The sequence below is a fragment of the Spea bombifrons genome, chromosome 5 (assembly GCF_027358695.1).
Source record: "Spea bombifrons isolate aSpeBom1 chromosome 5, aSpeBom1.2.pri, whole genome shotgun sequence".
NCBI classification, from domain to species: domain Eukaryota; kingdom Metazoa; phylum Chordata; class Amphibia; order Anura; family Pelobatidae; genus Spea; species Spea bombifrons.
This window is the reverse complement of record NC_071091.1, coordinates 98,240,373-98,265,378: the sequence shown is the minus strand read 5'-3', so window position 1 is coordinate 98,265,378 and position 25,006 is coordinate 98,240,373. Positions and strand designations below refer to the sequence as shown.

At 35.7% G+C, this 25,006-nt stretch overlaps 1 protein-coding gene across 1 annotated transcript in view; it reads left to right on the top strand.

The window, feature by feature from the left end:
* Positions 1-24,454, top strand: part of ANGPT1 (angiopoietin 1) — a 123,173-nt gene extending 98,719 nt beyond the window's left edge. Inside the window, exons 8-9 of the mRNA XM_053468436.1 lie at positions 19,175-19,305; positions 24,141-24,454. Coding sequence (XP_053324411.1) covers positions 19,175-19,305; positions 24,141-24,301 — 292 coding nt within the window. The 3' untranslated portion in view covers positions 24,302-24,454. The remainder of the gene's footprint in view (positions 1-19,174; positions 19,306-24,140) is intronic.
* The last annotated feature ends 552 nt before the right edge of the window (positions 24,455-25,006 follow it).

Sequence of the window (25,006 nt, the reverse complement as noted above, 5' to 3'; positions counted from 1 at the left end):
TTACAAAGCTTCCTCTTGGTGTCTTGACATCGCTAAATCAATGTGAGATTGAAATGGCCCAGCGAACAAGTATTCTAGTCTTTATTTAACATAACCTTGCTTATCTGATGCTATGCTTTTTTTTCCAGGGTATCAAATAGCTGTTGCTTGGATTGAAACTTGAATAAGCCACTTTCAAGTTGAAGAGTTTACATCTTGAGTTTAATAACACTCTGTTTAGGGAACATTTATTTTTAAACCTTTTCTAATACAAAATGATTGTCTCTTATAAAGAGGTTACTATAGGGACCTAAATCTCCTAGCCTCTATGAACAAGCAAATCTCCCCCTTTTTTTCTCATGCCAGAATCTCTTAACACTTATAGAAGAAATGTAGTAAGACATGGTACTGAATCCTAAAAGCCTTATTGCTTACACATTCTTAACTGGGTTTCCAAGAAACACTTTTAAATAATTCGGGGGCATTTTAATGCGGCTGAGAAGCCAGGAAGTTAATGTTTTAATTAACTAATAAGTATATTCCTATATTCCTCAGATTACATTATAATTATAAAAAAAATAATATAAATATATATATATATATGTTCTAATTAACTAACAAGTATATTCCTATATTCCTCAGATTATATTATAATTATAAAAAAAATAATATATATATATATATATATATATATATATATATATATATTTATATATATATGTTCTAATTAACTAACAAGTATATTCCTATATTCCTCAGATTATATTATAATTATAAAAAAAGTGTGTATATATATATATATATATATATATATATATATATATATATATATATAATTTAGGAATACGTTTTAGGAATAAGTCTTAAATGTGGAATCATTTTTTTGAGGGGGAGGATATATATTGGTTCAGTTTTTGGGTTCCAGATTTATAAACACATGATTCAATATCCACTTTAAATTTACAGGACACCACCATACATTTGTATAAGATATCTATCTATCTATCTGTCTATCTATCTATCCTCGATCTACATCAAGCTGTGTACAAAAGAAAACTAGATAACCCTCCCATGTGCTCCATATTACGATATAGTTGGCTAGATATGGTATAGATGGAATAGAATATGCTTCTTCTTGGACAAACACAATCGTGTTTCTTTTTTTGTGTTGTTTTTCATTCATATAGGGCCATAAAGTCAAAAGTCTAGCTAAAGTTTGGACAAACAATTTCCGCCAACTTATCACAATAAAGCTCCTCTGTTACTTCCTTGATAAAGGTTAGAAAGTTAATCTGGAAAAAAATGTTTCTTTATGAACTCACGCTGGTTGTTAAAACATTTCCCCTTCTCAGCGTTCATTCTCCTTCCTTTGGCGGCTGTTATTACAAGAATCAATTTTAATGCTTGCCGTGTTTAACCTCTTTGGCATTCCAATAGTTAACCTAAGGGAGACAGTGAGACCGAACATCATATTTAAATGGAGCGTGGATGACATGTCCTCATGTTCTCCCAATTACTTATAATTACCACTAGGACATTTATGTATATTATGTGTTATCTGCCTTGACCTTCTTCATGTCTCCAATGTAGATATACAAAAAACATAAACTTCTCCATATGTTCTACAGTTATGTTTTTTTTTTTTTATCTCTGAAGCTGTAACATCAGAAATACTGCAATCGTGCTACTAAACAGGAGGACATCAAATTATAAAAATCTCACATATAATGCTGTCATTTTTGCTTTTTTTAGGACATGTAGATAGTTTGGTGTACTCTATATATATATATATATATATATATATATATTTATATATATATATATGTGTGTGTGTGTGTGTATATGTAAAAAAAAAAAAGGCACGTGTTATAACCTATATTTAAAGTGGTAAAAATGTTTAGAAATAAAAAAATATTTATAAAAGTTTCCCTTATCTAAATTGGCTTACCATTGATTGAAAAACGAGAAAGTACAAGCTACAGTATGTCTAGGATTAATAAATATGATAGATCTCCTTTTATTCCTGTCCTCTTTTCATACTCTTATATCTCCAATAGATTAAGCCTCTGTCATTGAGAACCTGCGGCTTTATGCATACTTTGTTCCTTTCTATCACTTGGGTCTTCACGAGCAGGAAAGATCTGTGTTTTCCTCTTGCAATCATGTTGCACTATGGATTTCATCTCAAAAGTAGGCAGGGCTGGCCCTAGTTTTTCGATGAATCTGGTGTACCCCTGCTGTAGGCATCTGTTACCTTGGAGAACATGTTGGTAGCTTCCTTAAGGGAAGCCACCTGTGTCCTCTAAATGGTATGGCTGGCCCTGGGACCAACATTCCAGACACATCTCAAAGCAAAACCCCCAGTACTGTTTTCAAAGAAAAGCAGCCTAGATCATAACTATGCCACGTTGTGTTCCTGAAATGCTGCCTCTCTTAGACACAAAGGACTATTGTCTTCTTCATCAGAAAAGAATAACACCTTTAATTCAGACCTAATGTAAAACAGAGACTCTGAAAATGTAAACAGAAGAATTCTATTACGTAGTCATAAAAGTGGTACAGCCACCATAGCAAATGGAAAGTTCCTGCTGATTGTTCAACTTTCACCACGTTGGACTAGAATTGCTCTTTTACACAGCGCCCGGTAAGCTCTGAAAAAGCTTTCACGTTCCAAATATGATTGAGTCATTGACTTCATTAGCAGTAAAATCCCTCATGAATGAATAGAACTTTCCTTATGGAGTATGCATCTGAATGCCCATGGTGGGAACCAGAGGACAAGTGACTAATGACAATTCTGTTAACTGACGAAGCATGGATTGACTTGTTAAAGATGTGCATCCTTTCTTTTTGTTGAGTTATGCTCTAGTAGCTTCATCTGAGATCGGGAGTACAAAAGGTTTGTGAGTGCCTTTCACACACTCACAATTATATGATAACAATAGGTATCGCATTCATCCTCAAATGAGGGATAGAAATTAACTCAAAATAACTCTTGTCTGTTATCTGTAAATTAAGGACTGATGAAATAAAACTAAAATCTATATAAATTGTGTATTAAAAATAAAGCTCTAAATGTGTATCAGACATCCAAGTGAAACAGTTAAAATATAAAGAATTCAGAAAAAAAGAATTATACATTTTAATTTGCAAGCACATTTTCTGGTGCTTGTACATAAATTGCTGGAGTTTTTAAAAGATATTAAATAAAATCATATTTATTAAAGCACGCCATAGAATCCAAAGTGCTATTATTACAGGTAGCCATACTTGGTAGGAACTCTCTGGACTTGGCCCTTAGTCTCCGGGTGAAGTGCTTCTTCCCCAAGCATCCAGGTCACTTTCCTTTAGTTTGGGGCAGGGGAATAGAGTTTGACCACAATCACTGCCGCTCACTTCACCAACTACTGCCAGCACTTTTAAGGCAAGGAAAAGCTAATGGTTTCTTCAGGGTTAAGGTTAAGGGTTTTAGGACACCATTTTTTTGCTGGACTGATTTTTGAGCACTACCCTGCTGTCCTTTGTAGCTGTCACACTGTCCCGCCTCAGATGTCCCCTGTAAAATCAAACGATACAGCGCATCTGTATGTTAAAGCTCCCACATGTCCCCCACGAAATGCATAAAAGCTGGGCGGCACAAGGTAGCTCTTAATGTAAGGCAGATGGGTGGTCGTGCCTTTGACCCATTCTCCACCTAAACCAGAAAACTTCCACCATGCCCTAATAGAGGTCTCCCAGACAGCTCTGGGTGTTGGGGGGTATGGCAGGGGAGGTTTTGCTTCTCTGAATATACCGTATTTGCTCGATTATAAGACGAGGTTTTTTTCAGAGCAAATGCTCTGAAAAATACCCCTCGTCTTCTAATCGGGGTCGTCTTCTAATCAGACCTCAAATAGAGGTCTGATTAGGAGACTGAGATCCAGATCCCCCGCACCGCTGCAGGGGACCTGGATCCTCCTGTCTCACCCGACCCCCCCCCATCATACACACACTTACCGGTGCTTCCTTGCTTCCTCTGTGTTGCCGGGGCAGCGGGTTGACGTCTACACGATCCGCGTAGACAACGTCCGCTGCAGCCGGAAGGAGGTGTGGCTAGCAGCGGGGGTTGTCTGCGTCCGTCGCATAGACCTTCCCCGACTGTCAGAGATCAGAGAGCTGATCTCTGACAGCCGGGGAAAGTATACGCGACGGACGCATACAAACCCCCGCTGCTAGCCACACCTCCTTCCGGCTGCAGCAGAAGGCGACGTCAACCCGCTGCCCCGGCTGGAAGCACCGGTAAGAGAGGGGGGAGAGCGGGGGAAGGGGGATGAGAGAGTGTGTGTGTGTGTGTGTGTGTGTGTGTGTGTGTGTGTGTTAGTTAGTTAAATGGGGGTATAGGGTGTGTGTGTGTGTTAAATGGGGGCATAGGGCATTTCTGGAGTGGCGTTAAGGGGGCATTTAATAGAGCACTCTGCCTCCTGAAATGCCTTATACCTCCCTATATGCCACTCTGCCCCATAATATGACTTTTAACCCCCTAAATGGCAGAGTGGCATATAGGGGTATAAGGCATTTCTGGAGGCAGAGTGCTCTATACAATGCCTTTTAACTCCCTTAATGCCACTCTGCCTCCTGGAATGCCTTATACCTCCCTATATGCCACTCTGCCCCATAATATGCATTTTAACCCCCTAAATGCCAGAATGGGATATAGGGGTATAAGGCATTTCTGGAGGCAGAGTGGCACATAGGGGGTCAAAAGGCATACCATGGGGCACAGTGGCATATAGAGGGTTAAAAGGCATATCATGGGCCACAGTGCCATATTGGAGTGGCAAGCCTGGGGGCAGATGTGCGTAACAGGGGGGCAGGTTGGAAAATACAAGAAATAAAAACAAAAAAAATCTTTTTCTCAATCATAGCTTTTATTAAAAAAAATAGTTTACATGAATTAACATTTACTGGTAAAACTTTTTTCCTTTGGGGTCGTCTTATATTCAGGCTTTTTCTTTTTTTCTTAAGTTAATATTCAGATTTTGGGGGGTCGTCTTATAATCAGGGTCGTCTTATAATCGAGCAAATACGGTATCTAAATATATGTTTTAGTGAGCAGTGAGCACCATGATACCCATACATACAAGTCACAGAAAAGAGAGACATTTAAAGAGGAAAGATGCACAGAGAGTTGTGGGTCTCAGATATGGACTGTTCCTTCTAAACAAGGCCTTCTAAACAAGCTTGCTTGCCACTTCATAGACCTTATACAATGTATATGTAAGATATACGTATATCCCAGTCCCCCCCCATTATTAATGTTGTTGGAATGTTAGCTCTTTCAGCTTCTATATTTTAGTAAGCAAGGAGAATATTTTACAATACACCTGACATTCAAAGGAAGTTTATTATGATTATTATTTGAGAAATGCAAATTCAATTTTCTAGCAAACATGCTTTTGATATTGTTGCACGACTGTTGTAGCCACGATTTTCCGGGTTATGCTTAACCCTCCATTAACCCCAGTAATGACACCACACACAACTGAATATGGATAAGAAAAGGCCACAGTGAATTTTATTAATTAGAGTCATTGTCACCCCAAAACCTGAAACAATAAACATAGGTGCGTTAACAAGGACAATGACTCAAAACACCAACATGTAAATATATACAATAAACACAATAAACACACCAAGCTTGCCAAGTAATCCAGGTACCATAACCAAATACCACTTAAGGAAGGGACATACCCGGATGCCCCCACCCTGACCTGAGGTTCCCAGCACTGACAGCCAAGAACCTCCCACCAGTTGTTACCAACAAGTCACTTACCACCACATTAACCCCCTGGATACCTGGCAAGCTGCCGCCCCACAGACTGTGACAAAACACCACAAACCCAAAACCAGAATACAAATATAAAGGGAGGGAGGGTGGTACACGCAACCAGGTAAGACAACCACAAGAATGGTTCCTAAACTTGGGAAAAACAGCCCCTTAAATAATCTGCCCCCAACTCCACCCCCTAAATACCCACCAAAAAGCATACCCCTCCTCTGCACCACAGTCAGGGCCCACTATAGCCCATGCTGCCCCCCCACCCATGGGCAAAAATAGAAAATTAGCAAATTTGAATCTACATGTTTTGAAAAAAGTTGTCTTGGAAGTGCCCCAGTCAGAATTTGAGATAAATTGGTCATTTTAGTATTACTATTTTTTAAATGTAGCTTTCTCAAAACTGTGCATAGCTGTGCTGTGAAGATGACTCCACTTATATACCCAATGCTTGCCACTTGTGATAGTTGTGACATGTTTTTGCCAAGTCTATTAAAACACTTGCTATAGCATGACATGTAGCTGGTGTCTTTTGACAGTCATTGTGCCTTCCAAACAGGCAAGATAAGGGATGTGTTCTAAAGCTTGCTTTCTTGTGAGGATGCATTACACTTTCTCATCAAATGAATGTAAGCCGGGAGCCACCCGATAAGAAAATCATCAGCGCCAGGGCCGGACTGGCAATGAAAGGGCAGCCCTGGCATTTTAAGGCCAGCTGCTGGCTGATGTAAGGACGGCCAACAGCTGGATTTGCGCGGCCGCACACACTACTTTTTATACTCACCTGGAGCGCCAGATCTGGTGAGTGTGTGGCAATTTGCCCAGTGTGCCAGATGACCAGTCCGGGCCTGTTCAATACTTCCCACTTAAACCCTACGACAAATGCTTTCCCCTTTCAAAAAGGACAGAATTTAGCACTTGAAATACATGTTGAAGTTTACATATTAATTGTTCCTCTAAGTGACCTCTATATGTAAAAATGTTAATATAAATTTCACGAAAAACATTTACATTGAAAGTAATGTAAATGAGAATTTATTTTGCTTTATTATATATATACTATATATTTCTAATTTATGGTTCTTTTAATTGTAAGTACATTTGTAAAATGTCAATTTCATACTGTAATGAGCTAATTCTTTAGGAAATTATTAGTTCAATAAAAAAAAAAGATGCAGATGAAATAACATTATAAAAACTAAATGGTGAGTAATGCAAACCTATGGTTAAATTAAACAAATTACGCGTTCTCGTTTTCAGTTTGGCCTGTCAATGGCTGGCACTGGCAATAAGTAAATCATTCAATCTTATGGTTTGTTTATAGATAGCATGTAGTCCCACGGGAATTTAATTTTGAATGTATTTTGACGTTGGTTTAAGTAGCCCATAATTCATTTTGGCACATGGGTTGTCATAATGTGGGTCTTTCAAAAATTAACTGATCTTTTTCAAGCCACAATAATCAGCACATTTTCCAGTGTTTTGGGACTATTTCTTTGAATGTTTCTTATTTTTTTTATCTATTTTTTAATAATTGCATATTCTGAACAGTTTACACAGAATGTATAAAATGTTCAGAAGAAAATCCTTGTGGGTTAAAGAATTGTGCTACACAAACTAAAATAATGTTAATGCAATGTCAAAAATGTTAAATAATTTCAGGGCATATATAAATATATATATATATATATATATATATATATATATATATATTACATCATGAAAGACACCATGAAAGATCTTCTTGATACAAACATAGGTAAGTGAGGACACCAAAGATACATACATAGTGTTTTAACAACTTACAAATACATACATGTAATGAAGAGGCTTCAAGAAAAAAATTATGGAAATATACATGGAAAATTTTTCATGACGAGGTGCACAGGGTAATGTGACAATAGTATTACTAGCTACTAGTAATTACTAGTAATACGCTAACCCATTAAACTCATCCAGTCTGACCCCAGCACCATTGGAGTGTTGAGTATGTCTGCCTATGAATGTGTATGATTGGCTGTGCATGTATTATTCTTTATTGGCAAAACTTGTAAACTATTAAAAACAGGAGCCTTTGTACCAAAATACACTTTATAGTCCTGAAAACCTTAGTAAACAGTATATATTGCTTAATTCTGGACTAGCATGCCACGTTTTGGCTGGATGCCTCATACAATAAAATGCTTAATTCCCCCAGTGTGCCTTCTAACTTATGCCATCCTACATAGAAATATGCATGCTACAATCACATTTTATTATTATTATTTATCTTTTTATATAGCACCATCAAATTCCATAGCGCTGTACAATGGGGCATTTCTTACATATAACAAATGTAATTAGCCAATGGAATAGACAGAACTGGAAACGGGGCAGTGAGCATTTCAATTCTGTTTTTAAATGAATATATTACATTTGAAAACAAAACAAATTCAACATTGACAGCATTTACTACTTAGCCGTATCATGTTGTTTTGAGCTGTATCGTGGGACATTTTAATGGGCATCGCCTAATCTCTGATAACAGATACGTTCAAAGTGATTAATTGCTAATCATGCCCTTATGTAGTTCCCTAGACAAACTTTAACAGGGGTGGTCAGAAGGTAGACCTTCAGCAGCTATTCAGCTTCGGTTTCTACACAGGACATGAAAACTGCTGTTTAACAAAGGACAAAGATGTGATCACTTTCTGTGTTTCAGAGGCATATTCACTAAAAACTAAGTTGTGAATAAGCTGCGGCAAGATAAACATCTTGTTCACGTTGCCTTATGAACAATTAAGATTTGAGTCTTTACAGCAGGAAAAATGGGCAGAGAAGATGGGTCGAATGGTTCCATCAAATTCTATGTTTCTGTGGTTCTCTAAATGACCCCTATATCTAATAATGTGATGATTATAGTTTTAAAAATTAACTGAGGAACTTTGTAGATTTCTCAACCGAAACTTAAAAATCAAATTGTGCATACCAATGAATGATTAGCTTCTCTTCTGATAATAATGAGTCCAGTTTCCATTGTTTATTTGTGTAGAACTCATGTAAATGGGAATGTGAAAGATGTACGTTTTCAACAAATATTAAAGCAACATCATTTGATACCTTGTTAACAACACAGTAGTATTACCACCTGATGAAACTTGTCAAAACGAAGTATCGGTTGCTTAAAGCGGAAAACTAACCGCTCATATAATTACCAGTGTTATTCTTTATTATGAGTTTATTTTAAGTTGTCATCAAATGGTTTTTACTAAGATTGGTGGATAGTTACAAAAAAAAGCACCCTGGAAGTAGAAACATAGAAACACAGAATTTAACGGCAGATAAGAACCATTTGACGCATCTATTTTACCCATTTTTTCCTGATTTAGGAACTCAGACTCAATCAGTCCTTGGTCTTGTCTTAGATGAGACTTAACAATGTCGACTTTATGTGTAATAGTCAACCGTTCCAACAATACAACTATGGATATTTTACATATTAGTATATTAGGGGTTGTCTCAAAAATGAAGACATCAAATGGTTTCATTTTTATTTTAGGACAGAGAGAGATTTCTTGAGAAATTTACAAAAGCACAACTCAGGTCACAGGTGTTTCACCGGAATGGGTGACCGTTATGAGCTTTCCAATTTGTTTCTGTCTACCAGTCACTATAATCTGTATAATTGCTTCAGATCAGAGCCAATCTTTGACCAAATAGTGCCCCAGGTAAGAAGCTTTTTTACTGCCCCCCACAATCTAAGCATGGATGTCTTGTGTAGAACCAGAGTGGGAAAACTGAGTGAGGTCAAATGCTCCTGAGTTACCCCTCCGTGACATAATTTCTGGTAGATCTCCATATTGGGCAATCAGGCTTCCTAGGGTGTCATTAGTCCATGGTATGGTCAGGGAGATCAGTGATCTCCTTGATACACTATGGAGGACTGTGCCTTGCTGATGCTGCACCCCTTAAATAAAGGGTAGCGGGATATGAGGTTATATCCCAGGACCCAGCATAAGGACGGTGGCCAGAGAGGAAAGTGCTTGGGGCAGATGGTGTGCTGCCTTGGGTCAGGGTTAGGGCAATGGCCCAGTCAAAATATACTAATGGAGAATAAAGAGCTGGCAACCAAAGGAATGACTATATAGGTGAGTGATGTGTTCAATATGGAATGCATACAAAGTCCATCATGCTCATTCTAAAAAGCCTACTATTTTGTGTAAAAAATATTGTACTAACATGATATTCTGCTTTCAAAAGATTATTTTTAAAATATTAACTCTGGTTACCGGTAACTTGAATTTCATGCAGTATTTATTCATCCTATTTGTAAACTTAATGGATTTTCCGCCTTTGTGAGACAGATTCCGTGGGGCAAATTAGTCTGTCCCTTGCTGGGAAAATTGAACGATTGCAATACGATAACGTTAGAGCACTCAAGGGCAACATCGGAGGTGAAGAATTACGAAATACTTTTTTTTGTTTAATATAATCCAATAATTTTGTGAAAATGAATGAGCTTCACACGCCTGTTGCTGGGATAACAAAACAAGAAACAGCAGTTGTATTTTCTAAATATTCCGTGATTTCTTTCTTCGTCTTTAAGTGATGCGAGGAGACTGTACATTCATCTATGCAGTGCGGGAAACTATTGAAAGTGAACTAACTGTAAAGTTAAATTGCCTCATTAGCATATGCATATAGGGGTATTTAAATGAGCTTATTCAAATTCTCACTTAGTCTCATGACCTAATGTCTCAGAAATGTGTTCTCTGAACCCGTTAGAGAAGAAATGTCTTTTGTATTTGATGGGGTATAAAGGCATGTTACATTTAAGCACATCAGAGCCTATTTTTACCTTTTTCAAATATTTGCTTTAAAATATGAAAACAGATAGTTATGTTTAATGTCTGGATGTTACATGAAATCTCACATTAAGGGACACAATGATTATTATTATTTATTGTATTATATGGCATCATCATTTTCTGCAGCACTGTTATTTCTTTATTATTATATGACTATATTTTATTCCACAGCAATTTCAATTTCTATCGCATTATATTACTGCAGAAAATAAACAGTTAAAACAAATAAAATAAATAATACATTGTTAAGCCATTTGATTGCATGAAAGAAGGGAGAAACAGACATACTGATCTATAAGAAGACCAAGTGTTTCTGGATTTTTGTTAGGAGCGAAATCTGGCTCCTAGTCTAGATAAATAACTTATCTTACGTTATACCTGAGTTACTCATTGAGCCACATTGGCTTCAGTATAGGTGAGACTCAAAAGTTGGAAAAATGGTGGAAAAATTTAAAGAGAAATTGTCAAGCTTAGCTCACAGGTTAGCTTTGATTAAGACCATGTTACAGGTTTGCTTAAGTTAAGTTCAAGTTAGCTCACAGGCTAGCTTTAGTTAAGAAGAAATAATGTTAAGTGGATACATAAGAATATTTTATACTATTTTCTGGAAAGGATCACATCTTGAGTCCACGTGGGCCACCTCAGAGATTTCTGAACTAACTGCCAAGTCTACAATGAACTTTTTTTACATTGACTTGCAATGTGTGTGAAAATGCACCATTCCACATTGTTTGACATTTAGTATATTTTTTAAAGTTATGTTATTTCTGAAGTGGAGTAAGTTGCGTTGGTTTTCATCTCGTTTTGCTGCGTATAGCTCTTATGGTTACATCAGACGCGATCCGGAGGTGTAAAATACATGTTATCGTTCCCATCTGGCTACTGTAAAGAAACACTAGAATTCCTGCGTGCCTTAATGCAACAGAAAGTTAACTTTTACATAAGAAACCATGTTTTCCAACAAAGCTAATACTTCAGTTTGTATTGAATGCGATTCCATAAAAAGGATGTATTTTAACCCCTTAAGGACAATGGGCGGTCCCTAAACCCATTGAAAACAATGCATTTTGAGCCCGCACATGTACAGGCTTTGTCATTAGGGGGTTAAGATTATTTTCCTAGGCATTTCTGGAAGGTTTTCTCAGAGATTTAGCCAAGCTAAAAATGAGCTATACAGTATAGAAATAAGTGCAATATATATACTTTTTATAGGTACCGCTTAGAGTAACATTTGCTGCTATTTAGACTGAATATATTATTTAATAGAAGCCCAGCTTGATTAGTTGTTTTGATTGGTAATGCAAATCATATACAATATGCTCAATAGTAAATAATGTTATAGCATGTAATTTTAGATAAAGTCACATAGGTTGTGATCAGATGTTCATACATTTATTTATCTAAAAATCATAGAAATATAGAAAACAACAAGTGTAGATTATAATTAGTGTTTTCTGCTAATTAATTTCGCAAAATAAGTTAATAAATACATCTGACATTACTAAAATACATTTGTAACTCATTTTTTGGAATAAATTGAGTTAAGAGAAGCAGGCTGGCTGCCATGTATCCATTGTAAGTATTTACCATTAAATACCGTATTTGCTCGATTATAAGACGACCCCCCAAAATCTAAATATTAATTTAGGAAAAAAACAAAAAGCCTGAATATAAGACTACCCTATAGGAAAAAAAGTTTTACTAGTAAATATTAATTCATGTAAACATTTTTTTCATATTTAATAAAAGCTATGATTGAGAAAAATATATATTTTTTTATTTCCTTTTATTTGCCAACCTGCCCCCCCCAGTTATGCACAGAGTGGCATATAGGGGGTTAAAAGGCATATCATGGGGCAGAGTGGCATATAGGGGGTTAAAAGGCATTTCTGGAGGTATATATATACTGCTAACAGCAATCACACTCCTATCAAGCCAAGGCAGCCAGTACATGCTGGAACCTGGGGATGATAGGAGTGTGAGTACAGCCTCCCTATGCCATGCTACCACCACCACCCCCCTTACACATCCATACTAACACACACTCATTCACAAACATTTAAATACTCATTCATTCCATTAATCACATATACTCAAAAACCCTCCCCCACCCCCTTACCTGAACTGCAGATCTCTCACGCGAAGACTTCTGCAGGGGCCCGGCTGTGCGAGCAACTTCTCTGGCCCCGCCCCCAGAGGAAGGAGGGGGAAGCAGAGTTATGTGACACTCTTCTAGCTTACTGTTCTCCTGCTGCTCGCGACCAAAGCCCGGTAAGCAGCATGGCCCCAGCGGACATTTTGAGGTCTGATTAGAAGACGACCTCGATTATAAGACGAGGGGTATTTTTCAGAGCATTTGCTCTGAAAAAAACCTCGTCTTATAATCGAGCAAATACGGTAATAATTCTTATTCTTAATGACAACCATGCATCCTGACTAATTTTTATTGTAAGTTTATATTTATGTATACGTTTTATGTACGCTACACTGGTTCGTTAGCTTATAAACATTTCAAAATGTCTAAAAATATAAATAAAAATACTTTTACTAAAAAAAAAAGTTTTGGTGATTGTAAGTTTCCTTTTAACCCTGTTCTTGCCACCACTCTTCCTATAAAGTACTTTAAACTCTCGTCACCTTGTTTCCACACTGTACCTATAGAAATTGGGAGCTATTTGTTAGAATTCTGGAATGGTGCTTTCCAATTATACAGTTCCTAAATAAAAGAAACAATTTGAATGACACAATTTGTGGATAGGAAACCAAGTTCTAATTCTTGCTCTTTGTCCAGATTGACTCTATGTGGTTCCATTCAATATTCTGTATAAGAATTTGGCTTCACTTCTTATAACCAATGCTTCTGCTTTACCAAAAAGGGAAAAAAAAATCTCTAAAAATAAAAGCATATGCGATGCCAGAAATAAAATGTGGCCAGGTTTTAAAGACGCCTGTGGAAAATATAACAATGTAACAGTTGTTTTAACAGATTTACCTCCAAGAAGACCATTGTAAGAATGTCTACAATAGAAAAATATTTTTTATTAATAATTCACTATAATTTTTTTTCACAAATACCTAGATTGTGTGTCTTCTTCATCATGTATGTATTATCTAAGAAACTAAACACACAGCAAATGATCCCCCAGAATATTTTGGGGGGTGGCTTTTTGTTGCCACATTACATTAGCCAGTTAGAGAAGAGCCAGCACATACGTTGGAAAATAATGGATTGAGGTTACCTCGAACTATTTTCCTTTTGGCATGTTTAAATGCATTTTATAAATACTCAGAACAAAAATGATTATTTCAGATTTTTTTTTACTCGTATGACCTACATTTGGCATGTTGGTTCCGTAAGTACTTTGGTTTACCTCAAAATATTTTTTACCACAAGTAGTTCATCATTTATTCCTAGAACAACAGGTCTAATGTTAATTAAGTTGTGTGTAAATATTAAATACATCCCCCTTCCCAACAAAAAGTGTTTTTTTTAGTGTGTGTCTATATATATATATATATATAGAGAGAGAGAGAGAGAGAGAGATATTCAGTAGCGTATAATTAAAAAAAAAAGGAAATCAGTATTATTTTATATTGCAGTATTCATTTATATATATATATATATATAGAGAGAGAGAGAGAGGGAGAGAGAGAGAGTCACATTGACCTCCATGCTTGCTTAAACATCTTTCTTAATTAAATTTATCAGATTTGCACTCCTCATTATAATTAAAAGCCCAAATTCTGCACAAAATACTTGTTTGTCATTTTTATCAGTTTTCTCAGAGGTTTTTAACATATTGTCATGTGACAGGACACCTTTAAGCTGTTCCAGTTGTTCCTGGGCTATTTTTAGGGGATTTCCCGAATCACAGGAATTAATGAGAATAAAAATTTTCTCACACAAATATCCTCAATATTCTAGAACATACTCTGTGTATCTAACCGCCATCCATGTGATTATAGTCGATGAAATATGAATAATTTTAATGAGCATGTGCTGTTCAATTAAATTGTATGTGTTGGGTTGTTTTTGGTATAGGAACCATACTCATGAACTTAAATGGAGCATTATACTCATATTTGTTATATCTGTTATGATTGACATATCGGACAATAACTCAAAGCAGATCTGTCCTTTGACTTATTTACTAAAGGGAGAGTTGACAAGAGAGTGGTGATTATAACTCCTTCACTTTACTATTCACTATGAAGACCCAAGTGAGCTTCTACTGCAGAATGATTATTAATGGTTCTGTATAATGCATTGTCAAATCCATGAGAAAGAAACCTACCAGTATTGGTCCTACCCTCTCTTACAAATTCTCCAGTCAACTCTCCCTTCAGTGCATAGACATATAAAGATAAACAATATGTATGAATCAGAAACCCACCTTATGTATATACCATTGGGACCGCCATCTTAACTTCCAGTTCTCGATATCTGCCTTATGTTCCTCTCCATTTACTTGCATCTCTTCTTTTAAGTTTAAATAACCAAAATATATTAAATTAATATATTAAATTAAATATATCTGGCAGCCTTTCTTAACATGGGTCATGGAAAATGGAGTTAATGTCTGGGCAGGAAATTTATTGGGTATGCTACCTTTCCCAGTTGCCAAGAAGTCTCTTGTATTTCCAAAACAATTACACATTTCTAAGCTATAGGTAACTGAGAAAATAAAACTAGTAATGCTAAATGTTGTAAAAGTGATAGTATCTCTTAAAAACAAAAGAGGGAAAATAAAGAGCAAAATAAACTATGAAATGAATTTTTTTTCTAGAATAATCTTGTAATACAGTAATGAAAAGCTCCGAGCTATAATAAATATTTATAATTTTGATTTTCGGCTTTAGGTCATATATATAAATTTTATCCCACTCCAGAGGGATGAGGGGTTTGCAAATTTCCTCATTGATTTCAATTATTATCAGTAAAAACATGGTAATATAGATATATATATTAAGCACATCTCAGGGGAATGCAGTAAGATAAATGTTTTCTGGGACAAATGAACTCTGTGTTCAGAAATTATTGTAGATTTAGTACTCCCATACCTAAAGTCCCAATTGTTTACCTACTGACAAAAGAGTCTCTTGAACTATACATACATAAATAATAAATTACTTAAATACTTGGAAAAAAGATATAGAAAACTAATCACAGACTTTATTATAATGAAATGTACTTTACAGATGGAGAAAAAGTTGCATTTTTTAAATATTAAAATTGCAGGAATTGTATAAGTTAGCGTAACCGTTTGGAATGAAGATTTATTGTACTCAGACCTTTGCCCATTCTATTTATTAAATACTATTTGAGCTAAGTGCTTTTAGAAGCCAAATATGTCTAATTCATATTAAAAATTATTTAGAAGGAACTCTTTTTGAAATGCAAAAAACTTATCTGGACTTAAGTAACTATACATTTTAAAATAATGCATTTTAAGAGTAAAATCCTTATTCTGTCATGTTGCATGAGGGAGAATAATCCCAAATCATTGTTACATACTAGTTTTTATTAAAAAATTGAATATATCTCAGCAAAAGCACTTGGTTTAAAATTCCATTGCTATCCTGCTGGTGTACCGTGGGCCAGATGTGAGAATTTTTCAGCATTAACGTGTTTCGGGTACAAATTTGTTTTTGAAATGGCTTTCCTAGCAAATGATATAGTGTTAGCAAATATTGTTGATGCCATTCCTAACATGGACCAAAGAAGTCCTACTTCTGGTCTATCTTCAAGCAGTTATTGTGGGGCATAAGAAGAAAAAGATAGTATTAGAGAATAGGCCAAAAGAAGACTGAGAGGAAGCAGATACTAAGAGAAGAACTTAAAGAATAAATAACACTGCTTTGTATCTCACTCACATTAACCCATTTGTGAATGATTTTGTCTGGCTTTGAGAACCTGTGATTATTTTTGTTTTAACGGTAGCCTTCAAACATTCAGCCATACGTCTCGGTAATTGACACAACCGTAACCTCCTCCGTCGGTCAAACTTAACTGGTGGCCAGACTTTAAAGAAGGGAAACATTATTGGTGGTGTTGCTACTACATCATGTTCTATAAACATTTGGGGTTAAACGGCACTCCAATAACACTGACGACTAGCATCCTTACAGCTCTTCAGCAACAATGTCAAAACATAGTATGTTAATGATCCTGTCAAATGTTTGCTAATAGTCAGTGTCAGCACTAGCCTTTGCTTCACCTGCCGTCTTTCACCGCTGAGTAGACTTCTGTTTACAAAGGAACTGAATAATGTTCTACTTCCTTGGTAATTTTCGTTGGCATCCAAACCATTAGATGTTGTAGGCAATATTCCTATTAATCATTATTCTATCTGTGAGGATATTTAAGATTAGTTATTACTGAGATTTAATTTGTAAACATTACAGTCGTAATCTGACTTGAAATAATACATTCTATGGTAATGTCTTCAGTGGCATACAAGCAATATTAGATTCACCAAAAGGATGGTGGAAAAGTTGAATACCATAAAGCATGGGTTAGGCATACCCTTATCTGAATTTAGGACATTGTCAAGGTCCCAGTAAGATTTGAGGTTTTACAGAAGGAAATGTGGCCTACATGGAGTTTTCATATTTAATCACATTTTCACGATAAAGTAAAAGAAAAAAATCTAAACATACAATTAATTGCATCAGCTTCTTCCATAAATGGGTATATGGGAACTATTGATGAGCTCACGTATATAGATATAAACCCATTATTATTAGTAATTAACAATTGTTAGTAACCATCCGAATATTTTATTGAAATATATATAAATTATCTAACTTTCCCATTTGTGGGGAAAAGATATGTTTATATCCCACCATACTGATCATGTTCATTATTTATAGAAAACTATATTCTGGTTTTATATAGAATATATAGAATATATATATCTATATCTATATATATATTTAAATATATATATAGATATAGATATATATTCTATATATAGAATGTACTATAATTCTTAAAACACCAATAAGTGGAGTGATGGGATCTTGAAGATTCTGTATCTTATATGAGATCAATGAAAATCATCTTGATTTTATGTTAATGGTAATATATCTCGGGGCTTCTCTCTGGCACATGAAGAGTTACTAATCTGCTTCATCTGTGGTATCCTTGTATGGGGTCTTGGGTAGTGTTAAAACTCTGATTAGATTGATGATGATAATATACTGTGGGATCCAGCTATTTAAAACAGGATTCTGAAAATCCTATTTCCATCAACACCATGAAAGCTGTTTATTTTGTCCTAAGTGAAAAATGAGAGCTTCTAAGCCCCTATTGTGTAACAGGGGCAAGTGAAAGAGACATTAATCGTCACCTTGTATCCAGTGCCATAATGAACATAGCAACACAGCTTCTAGCTGAGCTAAATATTGTAAGGAACAATACAAAAGATACAAAAGAGAAAATTGTGGACAGTATCTATATGTGTGGCATTTTCCACGGTATTTATGAAAAGAAAAAGATTTAAAATATGTGGAAGCTCTTAATTGCCAATTTTATCTCTTCTCATTCTCTCTCTCTCTCTCTCTCTCTCTCTCTCTCTTTCTCTCTTATCACCTCTCTCTCTCTCTCTTATCATCTCTCTTCTCATTCTCTCTCTCTTCTCATTCTCTCTCTCTCTCTTCTCATTCTCTCTTCTCTTCTCATTCTCTCTCTCTCTCTTCTCATTCTCTCTCTCTCATTCTCTCTCTCATTCTCTCTCTCTTCTCATTCTCTCTCTCTTTTTGTTCTCTCTCTCTTTTTGTTCTCTCTCTCTTCTCATTCTCTCTCTCTCTCTCTTCTCATTCTCTCTCTCTTTTTGTTCTCTCCCTCTTTTTGTTCTCTCTCTCTCTCTCTCTCTCTCTCTCTCTCTCTCTCTCCTTCTCTCACTTACACACACACAAAAGAAACAATATAAGGGCTTTGGATCATTATAAAATGAATGGGTCTCTGAGGAATATATAAAATATGTAACTTTCTTGGTATTTAGGATTAAGGTAACACTGTGTATTAATTGTGAACAAAATTCACAGTTTAAACAATTTAATTGAAAAGGTTACAATTATGACATGGTATGCGCCATATTTATTAGCGGTTGAATGATTATGTATTGTTGAATGATCTATTTTGTCATAGCTGAATTATACAAAGCTCAATTATTCATTCTCTAAATGCGTTGTTGCTAATTGTAGACCCTCTTGGTAACTTTTGTACTTTTGATCTGCTTGTGTGTTATAATATATGTTGGTTTTTAGTTTAAAAAAATAATGCTACCTTCCTTGTACAATATTAACTAAAAATATATATTTTTTTGTTTTAGCTTTATTTTTAAGACATAGTACAAAGACAGTGTTAGTCATAAAGTAACTACCTATGGGTCCAATCCGAGACAAAAATTGTGATCTGATTAAAATCAACGGTATTTTTAAAAAATATATAAATGATTGTTTTCACAGATATATGGTAATATAGTATATAGATGTTTAATATTATATATTTACTCATGATCTGTTCTAGGTTATACTTAAAAGGCCACAGCGGAACAGCCGGAAAGCAGAGCAGTCTGATACTACATGGAGCGGATTTCAGTACAAAAGATGCAGACAATGACAACTGCATGTGCAAGTGTGCTCTAATGCTCACGGGAGGTAGGTACCGATGGTGATCTGTGCATGAAATTATTTCAAGAGACTGAGACATTCATAATTATTGTGGGCAGAATCATTTGTAAACGCCGTAAAGACTAAAGACTGTTAATACATTTCCAAAAGTTACCGAGGTTATATAAGAGAAGAACAAATTGTGATAAACTTTTGACTTGCAACAGCTTCCACCTTCCCTGCAGAGTATCTACTTGTGAAAAACGCTGCAGGAAATCAAAGGCCACCATTTTTAGCTTGATGGCCCATTAGGCTGCTTCTATTTCTCTAGTACAAAGAGCGTTCTTGCATGGTTTAATGCTGAATTGTAACGGGAGTGTGAAAATACGCTCACCCAAGAGTTATCAGTGCCTACAATCAGATAAGTAAACATATATTTTGAATACTGTATATTGGCCAATGTTAAGCTTTGAGCATAACAAGACACCCCATGTGGGTCAAGAAAATATAACTATGAAAAAACCCTTTATGGTTCTGTAATTTTTTTTTGCTTACTATAACCCTTACTATAAAGATAATTCAATTCAGTGGAGGTTCAATCATTTTCAGCCACGCTGCATTGCTTCATACCAACCAAAATACTTCATAGGACCAAAATGTTTAAATCTAAAAAGATCTAATAAAACCCTAGTGTAGATTCAATAATTCCTCTATAAGATGCCTACTTGACACGTAGACGTAGGCATTGCTATAAAGCATTTTAAGCCCTTCTTTTTTCACGATACATCAATGCCTCTGTTTTCTTGGTTTATAAACGACCAATGGCGGGTATCTGGTATGTGGCCATTTCTAACCCTAACTGATATATTACGAGAGGGAAGTTCCATCATATTATTTGATCGCAGAATAGTAGTTTTGTTGTTTAGAAATTACATTTATTAAAGCTCTTTCCTGCTCACTGTTTTTATTGGCCACAGTTTCGTACCCTTAACATATTTTTTCAAGATGAGTAATAAGAACTACGAAAGCATGGTCATGGTTGAATGTATAAATATTTTCTTTTCTACTTATTATATTATTCATTTGTTTGAACCGTTTCATTTGGTACAGCTTGCAAATTGTAAACTAATTGAAACAAATAGAATAATTCCCTTCTCAAATGAGCTTCCAGTTACAACATATAGGATTAATGATACTTTACTACATCAACAAGGAAGGAAGGACCCAGAAGCTATTATTTCTGATGATTTAAAGCAGTACAGTCCAGCCATTTAATGGGGTTGGCCTAAGATTGTTTAGATCCACATGCTACTTAGTAAACCCCATGAAATTCTCAGACCAGCTGGAATCCATAAATTAAACCAACACACATGCCATATAACAACCAGAATTCAAGCAGAGGTTTTATATACAAATCTAAAACTATTGGGTGAATACTGGGATGACAATATGGAGGTAATCGGCAATATTGGAGGTTTGCAAGATTGTTGAGCATTTCAATTATATATATATATATATATATAATTTTACTTTCTATTACTGGCCTGCTGTCCACCCTTCACCTGAACGAAGCTGTGAATTTTCACCCCGGTTTACTCCCACCATTGAACTAAAGTTGGGAAGTGGCCATTCTCAGCTATGTTATCTGCGTATAACATACTCTATATTCCATACAGTATATATTTTCTCTGCAACAGTGCAATGATTCCTGCGGCCCAGACTAGAAAGAAATCCAATGCCTAATTTGCCCTGGAGTCAAACGGACCTGAGATCATAGAAATAGCAGGGGACCATAGTGAACCGCCTACACCGTATTATCAAGATGGCGAACACAAAGTCTATTGTGGCCCTGATTGAGTCCATGCCTCCATAATCATGTCTCTCTGGAAGTCTTGTCCAGCATGTCTGCACAGATCTAGAGCAGTGGTTTCCATCCTAGTATAGAAAACACGCCAACAGACCAGGTGTTATGAATCTCCCTATTTGAATAACTTAATTCTGTACTGTTAGTCAGCCATGAGGACTAGGCTGGAAGCAATGATTTACAGTGCATGATAAGCAGTAAAAGAGCAGAAATCTATTCAATATACCCAGAACATATAACAAAACTGAGATACAAATATAGTAGGAATTGCGGAATAGGAAACTTCTAATAGCTGGTTCCCTGGAGCTCTCCTGTTCCTTAAGAAAGTAAAAAGGGGGGCTAGCAGGGCTAGCCATGCACAGGGTTAAGGGTTAATATACCTGGAAGCGGGTAGAAAGTGGACAGACCCTGGGCAAAGATGGAGAACTACCCCACCTAATGAGCAAATGCTGTGCTGAAGTTGGTTAGTCATTCTTGATTGACCAGGGCCTCCAGGCCCAATGGGGAAAGTTCCTGGGTATAATCATAATCCTCTAATCTGCTCTGGAACTTGTCTGATTGCTTTCTCCCTGGTGAGCGGAGGGGGCTTTAGTTGGATAAGTTAATGAATGGAGGCAAAGTACTCAGAATGTTGAAGACATTTATTAGGTCTCAGATTTCAAGCCATCACTCATTTGGAAACAAGGCTAAAGAGAGGCGAATTCTATACTTTAATTGTTATCTAATCACAATTAGCAATGTCATAGATGACTGTTACTATTTCTGTCTCGCATATATCAGCAATCACCTTCACCTAATGACAAATATCTACTGTTTACATTTTTTTTTATACTTTATATGTTCTTTTATCTATTTTATATTTTTTTTTGGTTGTGCTCACGTAGCAATGACAACATTTTATTCATAGGATTGACTTTTTATATTAGTACAGATTCCTTGTTCAGTCTTTGTTGACATTTAACAAGCAATGGTTTTCTTCTAGCCCATTGTACTGGCATGTAGGTCCGATGACCAATTAGTATGTTTCGTTCTAACAACTGTTTAAAAGTAAAAATGCTTTTACTTGGCTTTTCATATCATGGCGAAAAACAACATATAGTCACGTTGGTATAATGCCCTAAAGAGAAATCCATAGAGTTATTGATGGATGGAGTGCAGGAACACGTCAGATTCTATTTAGTAGGATTGTGACACTTAGCAGGAATCCCTTTGATGTATTACATTTCCTATAGAAAAGGATCAGCCCCATTACACGTAAAATAATGCATTGTTTTCCATTTGTTCCGAACCACCTATAACATTTATACAAACAAGCATAGCTTTGTATACATGAATGACACGTGTTTATTGTATGTGGTTAAATGTTATTATTTGATCTACAGTTCATAAATCAAAAATGCGTCTGATATTTTACGCGCAAAACGGCAATCTCACTACATAAGCATTAAAATAAAGTATTTTACATTGTAACGCCTGCCACATGTAATGCATTTTTTGTTACCAAGAATATTTACATTACTTTGCATTCCAGGGAGTTCGTATAAAATATTTATTTTTTTCGGCCACAACATCTCCTGTCTTCCGTGTCTTTACCGTGTAGACAGGAGATGAAGTATTTCTCATTTTCTTCCCATATTTCACCTTATGTTGTCCCTAATACGTCTGCTTCCCCATGTGTTATCAGAGATTAACCGGAACAGTCCCAGGTCATAGCAGAGTGCTACATTGGAAGCAATTAGCAGAAATATTTCACAGTTTTCTATAAGGACGTCTCTATATATATCTCCCATATCTAAAAGAAATGAAAAAAAAAAATTTACATGCTTAAAAAAGATAACACGATACTATTAATCCTAAAAAATAACCTATGGCAATTAATTATAACAAAAAAAAAAAATGTTATCCTTTCTCGCCTGGCAGGGCCATAACTTCCACAGGGTAAGAGGGGCAACTAGGTGAGGGGTGTGTTTTAGCCTGACTTAAAAAGTTAATTCATAACACTCATGCACAGACACTAGTAACATGCAGAAAAAATAGAGTTGAGGCAACTTTCTGGTTTCCTTGTATAGTAACACCGCAGAGGTGTAGAATAGGGTAAAGGGGCTCCATTGCTTTATAAATAAAAGTATTTATCTAAAAAATTGGTTAAAATCTTTAAAAGGACTCACTGATCCTTTTTTTAATGGAGATAGCGCTCAGAAAACCCAACGTTAACTTACTGTAAACAGAATGTAATAATTTAACTTCCTGGTTATTGGTATTGCTATAATTGGTGTTATATTGTAGTCAACACATGCTGACTTCTATGCAATCAAGAACTGTCCAAATATACACTTATGTACATTCACCCCTATATATTTTCTTGTAATTTATATATTTAATAAGCAAATCGACCATGAGACGTTTAAAACATTTTTAAGAGAGTGCCAACATACGGTTTGCCTGTTTATCCCCTCAATTCTGTACTCTGTAGTCTCCCAGGAGATGAATTACACGCTGTCACGTTAGACAAATTACCTTGCAACAAAAGACTATGAGAACGATCTACGATGAAGTTTGGTGCTTGGGATCTGAATAGTGTTTTCTTGGATTAAGTCAAAGCAGCAAGTGAAATATTAGTTCAAACCTTGCTGTGTAACCCTACATTGATGGATCTTCTGAGATGCCATATAATTTTTCCCTAAAAGATTACAGAATGATGAACAGCTAAAATGTGATGACTTAATAATTCCATGACCGATCTCACAAGATAAATTCTTGTAATAAATAAGATGTAGCCACTATTAACCAATGTGGAGTGTCTGGCTGTGGATGTGTGTATGGGTCAAGTCCTATCAACCATCAATGCCCCAACCTCTCTTTGGCCATTTGGGAGGTCCATGAAAATATATTACACTAAATCAGAAAATACTGGGGTTATGTAAAAGTGTTGGTACAAAGTAATAATAATAAAATATTTTCTTCGTGGCATTAACAAAATACCTTCTGTGTCTCTTTCTTTGTGTTTTTGTTGGCCTAGGTTGGTGGTTCGACGCTTGTGGTCCTTCAAACCTGAATGGAATGTTCTACAATGCAGGACAAAATCACGGGAAATTAAATGGAATAAAGTGGCATTATTTCAAAGGCCCTAGTTACTCATTGCGCGCAACAACTATGATGATCCGGCCATTGGACTTCTAGTTTTAAAAAAATTCAATAAAAAACAACCCGAACAATGCAAAACTGTTACCTTTTTCGAAGATTCAAATTACACCGGGAAGTGAATTCCATTAAAGCAGCTACAAATGATATCAATCAAATCAATTGTTTTGATACCAACGATACAACAACATTATCCAAAAAAGGTTGGTTTTTAGTTCATAAACAATGCATATACTAAAAAAAAAAAACTGAATAAGCAACAGTCTAATTGGTTTCGGTGTGATGGTGCCTTATAACCACATATACTGTATCCGACGGCACACCAAAAATAGGTGTACATCACGCCAAGGACATGAGTGTTCTAAAGACATCATGGAGAGAAAACTATTTTTGTGAACACGGGATAGCTGGATCTTCCAACTGGTCACAAACACCCATCTCTTCAACGGACTGCAGAAGAAACTGAATGTAGATAAGCATATAATGGTTAAAATGAATGTTGAAGTATAAATCTTACATTGTTTCCATAGTTCCATTGTTTTCTAATGTTGGCAATTTATGAGGTTTTTACATTTTTTTTGGGGGGGGTTAACCATAATTTTAAAAACACCTGTATTATTTAAAGTCTACAATTTCATATCACACAGTATGTGAAAGTATGTTACAGTACGTCGGTGTATGTGTATTAATAACATGTTCATGTATATTAAAATGAAATATTTTAGGGATACATTATGTTTTGGA